The sequence below is a fragment of the Egretta garzetta genome, unplaced genomic scaffold (assembly GCF_000687185.1).
Source record: "Egretta garzetta isolate BGI_Z169 unplaced genomic scaffold, ASM68718v1 scaffold56, whole genome shotgun sequence".
In the NCBI taxonomy this organism is placed as follows: Eukaryota; Metazoa; Chordata; class Aves; order Pelecaniformes; family Ardeidae; genus Egretta; species Egretta garzetta.
The window spans coordinates 12,970,842-12,988,806 of record NW_009260182.1 but is presented as its reverse complement, the minus strand read 5'-3'; the positions used below and the strand labels follow the sequence as shown (position 1 = coordinate 12,988,806).

Sequence of the window (17,965 nt, the reverse complement as noted above, 5' to 3'; positions counted from 1 at the left end):
GGATGCGCAATTTATCTGATATAATAACGGATTTTATACATGGCATAATTTTTTCTTTTGTTACAACTATTCTTGGCTACAGTCACAGCTGTAGGCATTGTGGATGGGATATGAAGTGGGGTCTTTTTCTGACCTCCATCCTGTCCTTTCTCAGTTACATTTTAATAATGCACTGTACTCTTCTGAAGAACTCTGTCTGCTCTAGGCACATAGCCTTCTAATTATAGGCATTTCCAAGCTATGCTCGCTCACCTGTGAATCAGTCTGAGTAGTGCATGTGTTTCAATTTACAGAGTGATGTAAACTAGAAGAGCAGTAGCTGTAAAGAGCCCTTCTCTCAACATTGACAGCTGGTATGGATGGACCCTCATAAGATTGAAAAGATAACAATGAATAGAATTTAATCATAAAAATAATAAGTTCAGAAGAAACAACTGTAAGTCATCTAGTTTAACTCTGCGCTCAAAGCAGATCCAGCTTAGCGTCATCTAGTCAAGTTTTGAAAACCTCCAAGGAACTTATTTCTTCCCCCCATCCTAGTTTTGGTTCCTTTTAGTTTTCATCTTGAATGGACCACAAACATGAAATGTAAGGGCTGTAACCTAGTCTGAAATAAAGCACAAAAAATCGCTCTTAATTCCATGAGAAAAAAACCATGAGTTTAAAGGAACATCGTTAAAATTCATAGGTATATAACATAAAGTTAAAAGTCATAGCTACATAATGTAAAATATATAAATGTCATGTTTATAAACATAAGTAATTCTCATCAAATTGCACATAGTATATCTAAACTATTGATGAGAGAATATAAAGGATAGCAAAAGAAACTCAGCATGTGGTGGCCACCTCATTCTGCCGCACTCCATGAGGTCTCTGATTCTCTAGTCCCGACTCTTTCAGACTTTTCAGAAGTTTAATAAATTTCTAAAAAACTGCAGAAATAAGAATAAAATAGAGTGGTGACAGAAGTGATTTTCCATCCCTGCAAATTGAAAGTATCTCTACCTCCTAAGAAAATTAGCACTAGTTGTGCTAATACCAGAGTACTGACTACCCAGTGCTCCCAGCACTCAGGTGTGATGGCTGACCCCTAACCGTGTAATTCAAGCAAAGAGAATCTGCCTTCCCCGTCACATAAGAGAGCCCAGGCACCTGATTATTGAGTACTCACAGGTGATTTTCTCTCACTGTAGCAGGTTCACTTGGTATAATAGTTCGCTATACCAAAGTAAACTTCAAATTCTTTCTTGCCTTGGGGCACGTTGTTATGAATACTAGTTTTTTGCTCACTTTGGTCAGTGTACACTGACCAGTCAATGTGTGTAGCGTTAAGAAGGTAGGGAACTTTGTTATGCCCTAACAAAAATGTGATGTATTCAGTTATGTGACGGCTATTGTTATTGTTCTAGAAAAATATCCAAATACATTAATCATTGCTACATGGGTTCAAAATTACTTGGTCCAGCTAATACCTAAGTCATGAAGAAAAGGAAACGCAGTTTGCTTTCAAATAGCAGAACTGAGGAATATCCTGCAATGTTGAAATACATGAAAATGAAGCTGTCATTACTAAGTATTCCTAAGTGAAAAATGACAGGAAGTAATAAAATGTGCTTTAAAAAATGTTGGAATACCATCTAATTACCAAGTCAAGGAGAGTAGTTATTAACAATTAATCAAATTAATAGGTTTGGGATTTCTAATGTTTTCTTTCTGTATGAGTCCATTGAGGTGTAAGTAGTGGTTGCATATACTATATATATACATGTTCCAAGTGTGGCCAGCTGTAATACTGAATTGTCATTCGTGGGAGGTGGCAACATTTTTTATATGTCGTCTTATTCTGAAAAGGAAATTAAAGTCAATGTTTAGAAGGGATTAGGTAATAGATAGTCAGAAGATTTTTTGGTTGGAAAAATTGAAATGTTTCATCTTGATAGGGGTTTTTACCTGAGCTATATTTTGCAGCTTCCCATTTTATATTTCTGGTGCATAAATTTTCAGTAACTCTAGTCTTTGTGGTGTGCAAGTTAATTCTTGAGGCAGGCTCTCTGTTCTGTTCTGCTGTTCCATATAAGTACTGAGATATTTTTTTCTCAGCAAGTATTTGTGAACAAAAATATATAAGGGTGGAAATGCAAAAAAGAAAGAAAAAGCTCTGTGTTGAACTTGGACAGACACCTTACACAGAATACTTGTTTTTAGATTTTTCATTGTGCAGTCTTGGCAAATAAAGCAAAAACGTAGTGCCTTCAGAATCGATATGTCAAGTCATCTAGGGTGTATTTTAGGATGTTAACACCTGTGCCTTCCACTGACTTCACCTGAAAGGGTTTCTGTATGGTTTTCTTTAAGATTGAAAGCAGCATTCTGTATGATTGAAAATCATGTCTTTGATGTTTGAGGTATTAATATTAACTGTCAGGGATGTGCCCCCTCCTTAACTCACGACCTGTGGCAAACCCTATAAATATAGTAGAACTATTCAAAAAAATTAATTGAAATATTTTTAAATGGGAACCAAAATGAAGCACAGAGTCCCTTCCTTTACTGTGCATTGAATATAGACTTTACAGGAATTGAAAACATGCTCGTATGCTTTTCACATCAGAAACAATTCCTTTTAGAAAACTTCCATCGATGACAAAAGCTTGGTAGCTGGAAAGATTCAACAGAAAGGGTTTTGTGGTTTCCATGGATCTTCTGCATAAACGCTTTTCGATTTTAAATTGGCCCTCTGGGTTTGTGACTGAATACTTCTCGTAGACCAAGAAGATTTAATAATCAAAATGATATTATTTTTATTTAGTGTGTGGTTTCTTCACATCTTAAACAAGACTGTTTGTTCTCTCACTTTGCCTGAGGTTACATCTTGCTCTAGCTGTGTGATTAGATTTTTAGATACATGCAGTTGAAAATAAACCCAATTACCTAAATAGATGGAAGGTAGAAGTAAATTGTGATTAGCACATAATTGTAAAACCAGAGATGCAGAAGCCTGAAATACTAATTCTGTTTCATTCTGGTGATGTAGCTCCTAATTCTTAATGATATTTTAAAGATGGGGGGTTGTTACCTTATTGGTAAAATCCTTGGAAAGAGTAAGAATGCCTACTTTGAAGTTTTAATATGTAAAAGCCAACAGAGTTACCTCCATATATGATCTGTACACAAACAGTATAAATATATCTTGAGTATTAAGGGTGGGTATCATTTAAGAATATGCATAGGATATGCTGAACAAATCTAGGTGAAGAGATGAAATTTACCATTGTTCTGTAAACTTCTTAACAAAGCACTTTATAAGGACATTTGAATACATTAAATATGAATCTATTAAATATTAAAAATGTGTATGTTACACAGTGGCTAGAACATGAATAATTTTGAAGTATTTCTGAGAGTAACCACCCAATCACTGCTATGTGACAGAAACCAGCTGATGCATTCAGCAGTTTTACATACAATAATGTGTGAAACTGTAATTTTCATTTTCATTGAGGAAAGGCAATTTTTTTTCAGCAGAAATGGCAGATTTTATGGGGCAACATTACATTTCCTAAACACATTATTTTAATGGCCTGTATCAATCAAACAGGCTTTATAAGATGCTTGAAATGTTTCAGGGCCAGCAGAAGAGATAAAAATGCTTTTTAGCTTGTTGAAGCTGTTCTTTCTTGCTACTGTTTTCTCTCTGAGTAGTAATGCCAACATTCATCATTTAAGAATCAGTAAACTAAAGTAGAAATTGTGGCATTAGTGTAAAAAACAGGACATTTTTTGAAAACAGTGAGTTTGATTCCTGTTTGTCTGCTAGTTTTTGAACCATTAAAGTTCACATTTTTCACCTTTTGCCTATAATTATCTTAACAGAAAAATGGAAATATATTCTTATTTATATTATTATATCCTTAAAGAAGCAGTTTATTTAAGTATGTGTCTGTCTTTGAGACTTTCCTTGTCTAATAACTGGCTAGTCAACCTGAGATGGGTAGAGATCATTAAGCTCCTGTGAGTTTCACATGACTAGATGGGCAGGTGAATGACAAAGATAAATATCTCAAAATAAGGGAAAGCTGAAAGGATAGAGAGATGGCATAACTATGGGAAAGATCTCAAGAGGACCTTGTACCTTTCTAGACATCAAAGACAATCATAAGTCAAAATCTGTAGGAAATCAGATTTCAGTTGTTTCTGTGCCCACATAAAAGTTCAGTAGAGAAAGCTGAGATTCTTCATCACCTGCCCTCTGGAACAGGGGTTTAATATTGTATCATAAGATAAAAGGCTTTCAAAAAAATGTGCAAATTAACAATGTGGTTTTTGTAGAAATTCACATCTCTGAAGTCTTTCTTGTATTTTTCTGTTTCTTCTAAACATTTTCAGCTCCATCTGGCACTGTGGGCAAAAAGCCCTTCATATAGGATCATTGATTTATATAAAAGAAAAAGGAAAAGTAGACATGAATTTAGGAGAAGAGAATTAACATGTCCTCCCTAGAGATATTTCCCAGGGGTTCCTGTATTCTCTTTTCATTGTTTGCACACATCTGTCTTGAATGCTCAGCTGAGCAAATCTAAGAATGAGCCACCTGAGTCTACCAGTAAAGTCCCTATCTTCATGACATCAATTGCTTGGTCATGAGTATCTTCTGAATCATTCTGTACATTTACAACAGAAGAACTTCACAGAAAATAAAACTAAGAGTATTATTCTCTAGAAAATGGACAGTTTCATTTATTGCCTGTGAAACTCATGCAATCGAAATTATTCAGCTCTAACTTGGCAATACAGGTCATAATAAAAAATAACGTCTCAGAATATCTCTTTTTAATACAACAAAGAGATTTCATAGCTAAAACCAAAATTATACCAAGTAGTGAATAAATAACTTCTGAATAAACTCGCCAAACATTCTCCTCCTGTGGAAGTTGAAAACAGTGTATTTTCAGGTGATGTAAAAGTTAGAAAACAAGGACCTGACTGTTCTGTTTGAAATTTTGCAGAAGAAAAAGCATTCTTCTTGACAAAAAAAAAGTTGCCTACAAAGCAAGTGTCAAACTCAACAATGCATAAAACACAGTGGGATTCAGGGAGCTGTGACTGCCATAATAAAATATGGGATTGACATAAATTCCTTTTAAAAAATATTATTTCAAAATTTAGTCATAGGAGAACATAGACCAGAACCCCCTGTCAGTTACTTTCACAGTTGATCCAAATTAAAATACGTTTCCTCCTGCTAGTCATTTAATTTGGTTCCTTCGGCAGGCTTAATGAAATATTGCATCAAATAAAACCAAAGAAATCCATATTTTCAATTTAAAATTCAAGGTGATTCTACTGAGTCATAAAACATTGATACTAATATAATGTGAATCGAGTATTAAATATGTGACGCTATAAGGGTACAGCACTTATTATCACTATTTTTGCATGCTTTACTTTTCATTTCACTTCCATATTATATAAAATGGCATTGTCATATATAGGTAGTTACCAGAATTTCATGTCTTGATGAGGGTTGATAGGTTAATGGTTCTTTTCTCCCCTTTGAAAGGCAGAAGGACATCTTGATGGTAATTGACTTTCTAAAGGTGTACTGCAATACTCGGTGAAGCAGTTGTGTTTGATTCAGCAGGCTGGAACTGCAAAATAATTTCAGCTAGCAGCTCTACGCCACAGTAGTCAAATGCCTGGAAAAATGAGGTAGCAATGAATTGCTCAGAACAAGAGTATCGGCCATTTTACTACTAAAAATTAACTGTGGCAACAGAATTGAAACGCCTGTTGTGTTCCCTAGGGATAAAATGATTGTGCAAGTAGAAAATACTCAGTATTATTTCTCCTCCTATTGTTTCTATCCAAGCATTAACAAAAAAATTTCTCTCTCTGCAATCCATGCTCTTTTTAAACTTTTAAAAATATAGATTCTGTAAGAAGTGTTAATAAGTGTATTTTCTTTCTACATGCTGCTTAATATTTTACTTACTTCTTTCCTTCAGAAGTACGTTCAGCATGAGTACCTCCTTTCCCTGATTTAAGTTATTTATTCATTAAGCCAGAGCAAGAGTAGAAGTCAATAGAGCTAAACTGCAGCATGGAATGCACTGTAAGAATCATCTCTCTCTTTGATTTCCAACAGCCCCAAAGGCATTGTCCAAATACATAGAAGAAAAAGAAAAAAGGCAAGGTCTCTCTTGCTTCTTAGATACGATGGCTCTTCAAGTTGGTCTAGCTCACCAAGAGACAATACAGTAATCCCTATGTAATGAAACAATGAAACTCCTCTTTCTTCTGAATTTTCTCTAAACCTTTTTTTGAGTTCTTGAATTTCTTCTTTTTTTTTCACTTTTTTTTTTGGCATGTGTATTTTTGTTTCTCTGTGCTCTCTGCTGGCTCAGACTGTCTTACAGGGCCATGGATGCAAACTGCAACTGTCCTGCCAGTCTGTAAATTCCCTTTCATCTGGACCATACTGAAGGTAGACATAATGGCTACACTAGCTATGAAGGGGTTTAACCCAGGGAGTTGAACAGAAATAGCTTCAGCACATCCTCTTGGCTTCCTCCGCTAGCGGGGCCTAAACTCCCACAGTACCTAAATGGCAGTGCATGACATCATCTGACACAGATGGAAAGGAAAAGGAGCTCGGTATGAATACCTAGCGCGATGGGCTCGCATGAGAGCGGCAAGTGTTTCTGAAGCCGTTTGACAGGTGAGGTTTCATATCTCCTGACACTGACTACCATTCTCCCACTTTATTGCCCAGGTTCCCATATTATGAGTCTCTAAGGGCAGATCCAGGGAAGTATTTAAACTCCTATGTCATGGCCAATTTTAATAATTAATTAGAGCCTAGTTTTGTTAAATGGAGGCCTGGACATCTTAAGTTGAGCAAACAAATGTGCAGACACCTCTCTTAATGGTTTTGTCATTCATCTGTCTGTGTTTTAGTCTCTGCCTCTAAGTGGAGATTATACATATTCTCACAAAGACATTATGAAGATTAATTAATTAATCTTTGTGAAGCTCTTAGTTTGCAATAAGATCTAGAAAGAAGGGATACATATGTATAAATTAATAACTACCTGTCCAGTGATTTTTGTTCCTTCCATGCTGAACGAGTGAAATACCTTGTGGGAAAAAAAAAATGGACTGTGAACAAGCAGTTAAAAAGAAAATTGCCACATTAAGGTGCTAAATAGAGTTTTCACACAACTCTTAGTTCTGCTGTTGTTTACCTTTTAGAGTTTGACTTGCAATATTAAAGTTTATTTTAGCATTATTAGTAGATTGTTTTTCTTTTCTTTTTTTTTTTTTTTAAGTGTATTCTCCATGTTTATATTCTACTTTGCAGACCGGGAAAAAGTGCTTAAGAAATATAAGTTATTTCTCTTCTACAAGACCATGTAGCAAAACTAACATGGTATTTGTAAATATGTTCTTAAGTCAAGACTATCTGGGAATAGGATTCAAAATGACAATTTTTCTTTTCTTAAAGGAAAAAGTACATTTTCAAAATCCCATCTTTTCTACAAAGTCGTCTTTATATTTTGTCAAGATTCCCAGGAAAAAGAACCATGAAATGATGTGATACATGAAAAATTCAGGAAGAATAATTTGAAAATCAGGCTCATAAATTCAGCTTTCTGCAGAGCAGCTACTTATCTGCATGCCTGCCTGCCGGGTACTTGAACTGTGGCATCTGGTTAGCTCAGAAGTTAATGACCATTTTCTATATGGATTATTTTCACAAAGATGTTAAAATCAAATCCCAGCTCAAGGAAAAATAAAAGAGAAAGTCATCTTGCTGTGACTCCTCTTTTATTTTTGTGTTTATTCCGCAAGTGGCTAATAGATTGACATCTCTTCCTACATGAACTGTGCCCTAGAAGCAAGTAGAGCTACATAGATTAATCTTTTTTTCTATTGAGGAAAAGGAAAGAAATTAATGTTTTACTGGTATCTTTAGATATCTAACATGCACCTTTCTAGGCTTGTACATGCAGAGAGGAATACTTTTAAATATACATACATTTTAATCAAGTAATGTCTGAAATAAAGACTATTTGAAGCAATTAAATCACTTCCTGCTACATCTCCATTCTGCCAACCTCTGCCAAAAAAATACTTAAAATCAGTCTTGCATTACATCCACACAGTCCTTTTTGGAAGAATTAATTCTAGTGTCAAGGTTCTTAATCTAGAAGCAATTTTGGGCTAGAGAATAGCCAGACACTCAAGCAAGAACTCTCCTTTTACTTGCTGACTTACTGAGTAATATTTGTGGAAATAAACTTTGAAGAATATGCTGTATGTTAAGTTAGCAGCATGGATGCTGTCTGCAGGCTATTGCAGCCATTCTTGCTGACATTATCCTGTTTCTATCAGACTGGCTCTGTAGCTCCCAGTATTTTGTGCTAGGGTTTGCCTTACAAAAGGAGTTCTTGCTGAAGGGAAGCTGGAAAACAGTAAGCCATGATGTCAACAGAGAGACATCACCTCAAGCAGCGTCTGCTGCTCGGTTGGGGCTTTTTTGTGTTTGTGTCAGTGCACATAATAAAAATATTGTACTAACTGGTCTCAGGCAGCCGCAGCAGTAACTTAGGGGTTCCCTCTAATGTTCAATGAGTATGATTCCTCCCCCCACAAATTGCTGCACATCATTTGAGTGTGTCTGCATAGCCTGGTTTTCAGGCCGTAAGTGTTGCCTGCGCTGCAGGCTGAGGTGCGAGTGCAGCATGCTGAGGCCTACCAGGCTAGCTTTGATCTAATTAGCCTGGATAACAATGTTAGTGGAGATGTGATAGAATCAGCCGCTGTAAATAAATGTATGCTGATGTGAAAGCCTGCTAGGAATCATCAGGACGTCCCTGGGTGGCCAGCAACATCAATGTACAAATTTTAAAAACTCTTCCCAAGGGCTATTGAAGCAACAGCTTGGCAATTGCATCAAAGCCCCAAATCATCCCACAATAGTTTACAGTTTCCCCTGTAAGACAATTTTAAAATACAAATTTACTGCTTGTCAAGATCAAATTTGAGCTGAAAAAAAGTTTTCATTTCCTTCCTGTGGTTTCCCAGTCTTTAAAGATTTGCACGCACAGCTATCTTGACCACAACCAAACACCCTGTGATAACTGGCTCCATCGTGACAGTTACATCTGTCAGAGCAGGGTTCATCTGTATTCTTACTGCTGCCTACAGCATTTCACTATCGGTAGCCTGAATATCACCGTTTGCATTCTTGAATGGTAGAAGAGTAATGCAAATAGATTAAATTGGTTCTGGGTCCTGAGTTACTGCAGGTTGTTTTGTGAAGAGGAGACAGCCCACTAGCTTAATGAGAAAAATTAGAAAATTATCTCAGAAGAGGTAATTGGAAGACAAAAGCTGGTTACTGAACCAAAGGATATAGACCTTTAAAACTTTAAACCCGAAGATAGTCTTGAGAGAAAGTAGTAAATGTTAGGCAAGTTAGGCAAACAGTGTAGGAAAAAGAGCAATCATTATTTTCAAAATAAGAAAATACATTTGGGGGGGGGGGGGGGGGATTGAAAAGCATGTACTTGCTCAATCAACAAGGTTCATCCTTCTGGTACTGCTTAACTGTATTGGTCTGTGAATGAGCATTACTGGACAGGAGCATCACCCCTTACTTTTACTCTTGCAGGGCTGAAAGTGACCAGAAGTTGGCTGCAGCAGCAAAAGCAGCAGAACCCAGTGTCTCTCCAGTTACAACCCTTACACTCAGACCACTTTAACTGGTCTGGAAAACCTGCCCTGTGTACGTGCCCGAGCAGTGCTATGTGAAACACTAGTCAATGCTAGTATTAGGGCTTCACAAGGAATAGCGCGCATGGGCTCTTCCCCCACAAGTCCGGCTTCATAGGGAGTAACAGGCAGACGGTCATTGGCAAGGCTTAGAGAATACTGGGAGGGAACCACCCCAAACCAGGGATCCTTCCAATAAGATTATGTTCTTCTTGCTCCTGCTTGAACTCGCAGAGAGGCAATCATGTTTCTTGGGCTTGGAGACCGACTCCCGGATGCCATGATTTGCCCAGTCCCTTCATTTACAGTAGTAGAGAGGTGCCTTGTGTTTAAACATAAGATGGGAATGAAGAACTCTGGTTCTGAAACAGATTTTCTGCATGACCTTGAACACTTAATCTCTCCTTGCTTGTTTTCTCATCTGTACAACAGGGATAATAATGTTTATTGACCACATAGGGGGCTGTAAGGCTAAATTAATTAATGTTATAAAGCACTTTGATTCTCTTAGATAAAACGTTTTCTAAGAAGTATGAAGCATAGCTATTTATTATCTGCATTTTCTTCACTTCTTATTCATGCCCTATCAACTCTACTTCAGCTTTTTCTTCAAAATTATTTGTCCTAATTACCTCATCTGGGTAAAAAAGAAGAAATTGACAAAAACTAATGTTTGCGTAGAAACTAATGTTTGGAAAGACTGCTCTAAATTTCTTAACTTTAAGTGTACTTCCTCACAACTAACATGGATATGGATCTTCTTGAACGATGTTTCTTCTCTTTGGCGACTTTCCAGTGTGGTCTTTTCTTCTTTATATACTGTTTAAGGTATCCATGAGCTCACACAAGTGGGCAGGAGTATGCCCTCCTGCTCTTACAACTTAACTTCCATTTCTTTGATTATATTTTCTATTCATTCTATTTTAATCCCATTTCTCTCTTGCTGACTTTTCTTCTATTTGGCAGACTTTTTCCCCTTCACCCTTCAAGAATCCCGAATCCACCAATGAAGAATCATTTGTATACGCTGTCATTTCTATTTTCTATTTTGCTTTTTTTTTTTTAAACAAGACAGGGCAGGCAGTGTGCTGTGCTGGATATCAGTCTGGTGCACCTCACGTACACTGAAGCCATTTGGCTTCACCTTACATCATTTCTAGAATGTATTTGCTTTCTCTTAGCAGTGAGCCAGGACAGGAATTTGGCTAGATTTTGCCACATTTCTGAACACCTTTGTAGCCAGGTGCTTCCAGAACATCTGATACTGCTGTTGCAGTGTTCGGCAGCCTGCTGGAAATGCGAGATAGGAAGTAGATTATCTAACACCCAAATACTGGCTTGTCTGAGACTTCAGATAAGGATATGATTTAAATGTATGTATCCAATCTGTAAAAAGTGGCAGCACTGCAAAAAATGAAATTATAGGTTGCATTGTAGGTAAATTCTATGGTGTAATCACTCTGGATGAGTTTGAAGTGCAGTTTGCTACACTTGCTTCTGTATTCCTATTTTTCTGCTCCTTACTATTTCTTAGATAAATTGGGATTAACTTTTCTATGCCTCATTGCTTACCCTAGTCATTTCCTGAATTTCAAAAATGTCATTGAACATGCCTTTGTTAAAAATAATAATATGCTATTAAACTGGCTTATTCGACATGCTCAAGTCAAAAGATATGTACAATCATTAAACTGCAGTGAATGAATGGTTTTTGTAAGGAGGCAGCTTGTTCATTGGAATTTGTTGAGCTCTATAGAATAAGCCAAGTTTGAAGAAAAAATATATACTTAATGACTTTGAAGTTACAAAATCTGAAGGGCTTTTTGATGAATATGGAGGATGATTTTCTCTGCTCTGTTTACAGCTTAGACCATTAGGACAAAGATTGACTGTAAATGTTAACATTAAATTTTCTGAGGCCTGGCCTCTAATTCTGCTTCAGAAGGAGGTGGGGAAAAGAGGTCAAGAAATTCTAATACTGATTCTGGGTTTGATTTAAATGCTGATTTATTTAATTTCATTGTAACTCTGTTTCTGTAAAAATCCTGCCTTGCAATGGCTGTGAAATTACCCAATATTTATAACACATTATAGAAAACTAGTGGCCAGATTCTAGTCAGAATGTGTCCTACATGTTATCAGGTTCCTCTTGGTCCTGATGGAGAACATAACAGCGTCTGTATTCCTGCATATGGTTTCCTGCACCAGAGGAGTGGCTTGAAAAGAAACTAATTTTGTCCACTGATAGCAGAGCATTGGTTAAACCAGAAAATGAGTCAGGATGTTCAGGGAAACAGCTGAGCTTCTAGGTGTGGTGGAACATTTTCCCTTTTGTCACTGAGCAGTGTTCCCTCCAGCTGTAGCCTCACATATACCAGGGCTGGTGCTCTCCACCTCAGAGACCTCAGCGGTGGGAGTGCATAATTCTGGAAAATGTGATGATGGTTTATTTTGCTGAATTTGGAAGTAGGCATGCAGGATGCCAACTTCAGTGAGACATCCCCTAGGACTCTAATGTAGCCTAATGGTCATACATTGGAATGACTTCTGCTTCCAAGCAGTTCAATGGTATTTAACCAGTTAAAGGCGTGTGAAACTGTGTGCTTTCAGTCTTAGAACACAAGTCTTTACAGAAAGATTAACACTTAGGTTAACATGCTTCTTGGATATTTATGAGATCTCGCTGAAGTCTTAAAGGCCCTCACATTTTAATGCATTTGCAAGGCTGGGAATTGAATGAGTGAAGAAAAGTGTGGTATATGCAAAGGGATATTTAATCCCCCTGATTTCTCCAGATTGCTCCTCTGTGCAGAAAAAAACATTTTGCCAAGTGGGCTGCCACTTTTCTCTTTGCCTAACTGAACTTCATTTCTTTTGTCATCTGGAACTTAGGAAAATGTTTCTGTGATTTCACTGAATTTCCCTGGGACCATTTTCAGGTTAAAGTGGATACAGCTGCTTTGTCTGAATACTTTTATTTTATAATGCTTACATATTTAATAACTATTAAATATAAATATAAAGGTGAGTGGAATAATTTTATTTGGGATGTAGTTTCTTTAATTAGACAAGGTTTTGTTCTTCCTAGGACTGCAGTAGTAACTACATTTACTAAAGACATAAGAGATTGTTAAAAGTGGGTCTATATAAATATTAAGCTTTCTGCTGTTTACTTCATAAAGTACAGTGTTTATTGTGACAATACTTCATTCTTTGCTTTTCTGGTTTTAGGGATGTGTTTAATGCTTCAGCAATATTGTATACTCAAAATACTTCAAGAATGTACAATTATTTTAAAAGCAGTATTCAACTACAAGTCAGGAAAATTAAAATATCAGTTATTATCTCTCAACAGATTTTACCTGATTAGTGGTGGAGTTCCTTTCATTATATGTGGGATTACAGCAGCAACCAATATCAATAATTACGGGATTGAAGGCAATGCACCATAGTAAGTATGAACTATTATCATAAAAATTTTAAGGAAAACATATTCTTTTTCTTATGCTGATAAATGTAACTGACTTCATAAAGGGTACAGACATGCCATTTGGGATGACATTTGTTAGGAAATTTTATTAAATAATAGCTATGAAAGAGTAATGTCTTAATCTGGGGCTTGCTGCTTTGCCTCTACCAATTCGACTCCATTACTGTCAATAGAATCACTTTTCATTTACAGAATTACTCTTCATTTACATGTGAAAGGGTATTAAAATGCCTAATGAATAGCACATTTAATGGAGCTACTAATTAATTAAATACTTTCAGTTCATTTTCTACCTTGAATTGATATCCTTCAGGTGACTTAGTTAAAGTAATTTACAAATAATTATGTGAAAAAAGGACAAGTAGAAATCTCTCCCCACCTTCTCCACCTCCATCCCTCCTCAAAAACCAACTGTTTTGGATTTTCACCACCTGGAAATGTTCCAGTCACAGTGTCTTGCAATCCTGGCATAGCCCTGCAGTGTACTGGTGTGTTAGTATTCAGTATACCTCCACAAGATGCCCAGGCATCACGTTATTAATTCTTGGCATGAAACAGGACATATAAATAAAGTACAATAAGTCTTTCCATAGAAGTGTAGCAGACAGTGAATCAGACTGCAAAGTTAAATACATTCTGCGTAAAAGATCAGCATGGCAGTAACTGGCACACTAATGGGTATATTAGTACTCTGCCAGCACTAGCGCTCCGGCGGACGTCACTCTCAGTTACTGCTTGGAGCATCTATTGTAATACATTTGAAACTAGTTATCTTCTGGGTAAGAAAAGTGGAAACAAAGGATAATGGTTTGTAAGTGAGCATTTGGCTCCTTAAAGGCATTTTTATAGGTAATTGAAATTTAAATTCTGGTAATAAATTAGTACATACCATGGCTAACTGTTTGCTCTGCCTAAGGCCCAACTCATATTCATATATTTATTCAAACTTATCCAATTAGACAATCACTTATAATCAACAGTACATTAAAAAACTCAATTATTTATGTTCATAAATGCAAGACATTTTTCATTTTGGCACAGTTACAGAGGTGATACTTCTTTAATCATGTTAATCATAGCCAATCAATACCTGGCACCACAGTCTGTGCAGGAAACAAGGCACAGGTGAGGAATGGTTGTAAGACTGAGTAAAAAGCCCCACAACAGCATAGCAAGTTATATGCCTTATTCATTTTTAATACTATTAGTACAGTATAGTAAATTTAGATGCACAAACTTGAACTTCTTTAAATGGAACTGATTTTTTAAGTGATCCACACTGAGATTCTGCTTGAAATAAGAGCATCCCAAGAGACTGTTCCACTGGGGAGCATTCCATTCTCCACTTTGCATCAAATATGCAGCATTCAAATGTACTTCAAGTATTCACGCAGCTTTGTGCTCTCTGCTTATCCAATTAAATATAGGTGGTAACTCACCTATCTTTTCACAGATATCTTTCAGGGAATCCTTTCATGTGCATGTCTGACAGCAAAATATATAGTCCTTGGAGCGTTTCTAGGTTCATTAATAAATGGGTGTATGTTTTTGTTTAAGGTACCAATTTTAAAAATTTAAAGTACTTATGCTGCAGTTCCATGTGATGAATACTCAGGGGACTGCCTCTTTTCAGCTGAGAGGTTCTCAGCCTGGGAGAAAAAAAATCATTCTGCCCTTTTTTCTAGCAAGTGGTAGATTCCTGACTTGACAATAATGTGATATCAGAAGGTTCCTCGCTGTATTGGAAGGATCGCAACCAAATCACACACTGCTAAATGAGTATGAAGTGTCACACAATGTCACTTTTAGAGCTCGAATGGATCGTGACAGATCACCTGGTCTGTCTTTCTGACCCAGTGGGAAATTAGCTATATCCAAACCATTCCTGACAGTTATTTATCTGAGGTGCTTTAAACGCTCCAATAATGGGTACACCACACTTTATTCCAACAGCTTATTATCCTAATTACCCTAACAGCTAGGAAACTTTTTGGAAATCTAATTTAAATATTTCTTGCTGCAGTTTAAGCCCATTACTTCTTGTCATAGTCCAACAGATAAGGAAAGTAACTCATTCCTCTTTCCAGAAATCCATGCAATACTTAGAATATTAGAACCCAGTAATGGCTGTACTAGCTTACACCACCAGCTCAGTAGCCTGTCTGTAATGATGGCTAAAAGCAGATCATAAAGAAGAGTAAAAAGTAGGCAAGTATTCATTCTCCCCCTGACCCAAGTTCTCCCAGTTTCCATCTGGGATTTCATTAGCCAGTAGTGTTTTCTTCTCCCATGTTTATTTCATTAGATCGTTCATCCTCAGAACAGTCCTGTTAGACTGCTACTAAATTATGCAGCGGACTGAGGCTTATTCAGCTCATAGTGGCCTGTGAACTACTTTAAGCTGCTCTAAACCAGTTATATTATTTAAAGCCTAGCAAATAATGATCCATGCTACAATAATATTATGCTACCAGTGTACCACAAAGAGACCATCAATTTCCTTATTTTTTCTGAGGACATTCAAATTAATGTAAATTAACTCCCAGGAATTTCACAAGCAGTGGAGAATTCAGAAGTGGTGTGTATCTTCTGGCTCTGCTCACTGCAGAAAGCGGTGACTGTTCAAGTCTTTTCAGCCTCTTTTTTACTCAGGCTGTTCTCTACTTTGGCAACAAGGAAATTCTGTAAGAATCTTCAGGCTTAAGAGTTTGTATCATTGTTCATTGATACAAACCATTGAAATCTGTACATTGCTACTGCTCACACAGATTGTATAAACTATGCCTCATTTGCTTTTTAATCAAAGTGTTAGCGCTGATATTTTTAGTAGTAGAAAAAAGGGTTGACATAAATGGTCTTATACTTCACTGCCATTCTAGATTCTAAACTGACCTACATTTCTTGGAAATTTTCAGTTCTAATATCCTGTAAATTACACTAGACACTTTATTCTATTAAAAAATATGAAAGTGATGCCTCAGCTTAATTGATATTAAAGACACACTCCCTTTCTCCACAATGAACTTATCCAAAGTTCTGAGACACTGTTGGGTCATACAGGTTAGCCAGAAAGCCCAGTTTCACACCAGTCCATTGTCCATCACATCTAATGTAGGCTATAAAATGTTCTTCACTCTCTTTTTTTGTTTTTTTTCAGTTGCTGGATGGCATGGGAGCCTAGTCTCGGTGCTTTTTATGGGCCGGTAGCATTCATTGTGCTAGTCACCTGTGTTTACTTCCTCTGCACGTACGTGCAACTGAAGCGACATCCTGAACGCAAGTACGAGTTAAAGGAAAAGACAGAAGATCCCCAGAGAATGCCAAGTACTGAGGTGGGCCATGGTCATATTACAGACTCTATGTCCGTTCCCCAGGCAACCTGCTCCATGATTTCTTCTTCCTTATTGGAAAATGAGCATTCATTTAAGGCTCAGCTTCGAGCCGCAGCATTCACTTTGTTCCTGTTTACTGCCACTTGGACCTTTGGAGCACTTGCAGTATCTCAAGGTCATTTCTTGGATATGATATTTAGCTGTCTTTACGGAGCCTTCTGTGTGACCTTGGGGCTTTTCATCCTGATCCATCACTGTGCAAAGCGAGATGATGTGTGGCATTGCTGGTGGTCCTGTTGCCCATCTAGAAGAAACACCTATTCTGTCCAAGTTAATGTGCGCCCAAAGGTTAATGTCAATGGTGACACTCAAGTTCACGCACCTTGTCTTCAGGAATCACCATGTCCCAACAAAACAGCTGTGTTTAATCATCCAGCGGCTAGCCACTGCAAACTTACTAACCTGCAAGCGGTTCAAAATCACGTTAACTGCCTTTCGCCTGTGACACCATGTTGTGCAAAAATGCACTGTGATCAGCTACTTGACGATGAAGCTCACATTCATGTCCACAACGAGGGGACCTTCAGACCCAATATGCACATTCATAGATGTCTGAAAGGCAGAACTAAGCCACGTTATTTCAGTCGGCATAGGTCTGCAGGTGAAAGAGAATATGCCTATCACATTCCTTCAAGTATTGATGGCAGCATCCACAGCTCGCATACAGACAGTCCCCACAGTACGCATGATAGCCAGTCGGGTCACAGACGGGCCTGCTGCTCAAAGAGCGATCCATATCCTACTGTCAACCAGCCCGAAAGCAGCGACGCAAGTACTGTAATATATAGTTGTGCTAAAATGCCAGAAAGTGACACTGTGCACCATCCAGCTCATTTTGAAATGCACCCACGGACACAGTCATTGCCGTTTAATACGACGAATCACAATGGAATTCTCAAGGGAAACGTGCATGAAGCCATGATATACAGCTCAGATAGTACAGGAAATATCAAAACTGGCCCTTGGAAAAATGAAACTACTGTGTAGTTCATGGGCCACCATAATGTGTTTTTTCCCCCCTAAACCACCATTACCTTTGTTTTTATTCCAAACTAAGATGACATATTTGTGTAGTGCATCAGTAAATTGTACAGCTTTTCCGCCTTTGTTTCCATTTTCTTAATAAGAGTCTAAAAGAGAGCTATAGTGACAGTTTTAAAGTGAAGTTATTTTTAAAAGAAAGTTATACAATTATTCTGAAAGATCATCAGAAAATGAAGTCTAGGCAATTGAGTATGAGAGGCAATATCCTTCTGTTACACAGAACAACATTTCTTTAGAAATACATCCTTTCCATTCATTG

The 17,965-nt window shown here is 37.2% G+C and overlaps 1 protein-coding gene across 1 annotated transcript in view; it reads left to right on the top strand.

The window, feature by feature from the left end:
• The window catches only part of LOC104129171 (adhesion G protein-coupled receptor A3), a 238,525-nt gene extending 220,876 nt beyond the window's left edge, over nt 1-17,649 (top strand). The window contains exons 19-20 of the mRNA XM_009642086.2: nt 13,136-13,231; nt 16,428-17,649. Of these exons, the coding sequence (XP_009640381.2) occupies nt 13,136-13,231; nt 16,428-17,649 (1,318 nt within the window). The remainder of the gene's footprint in view (nt 1-13,135; nt 13,232-16,427) is intronic.
• The last annotated feature ends 316 nt before the right edge of the window (nt 17,650-17,965 follow it).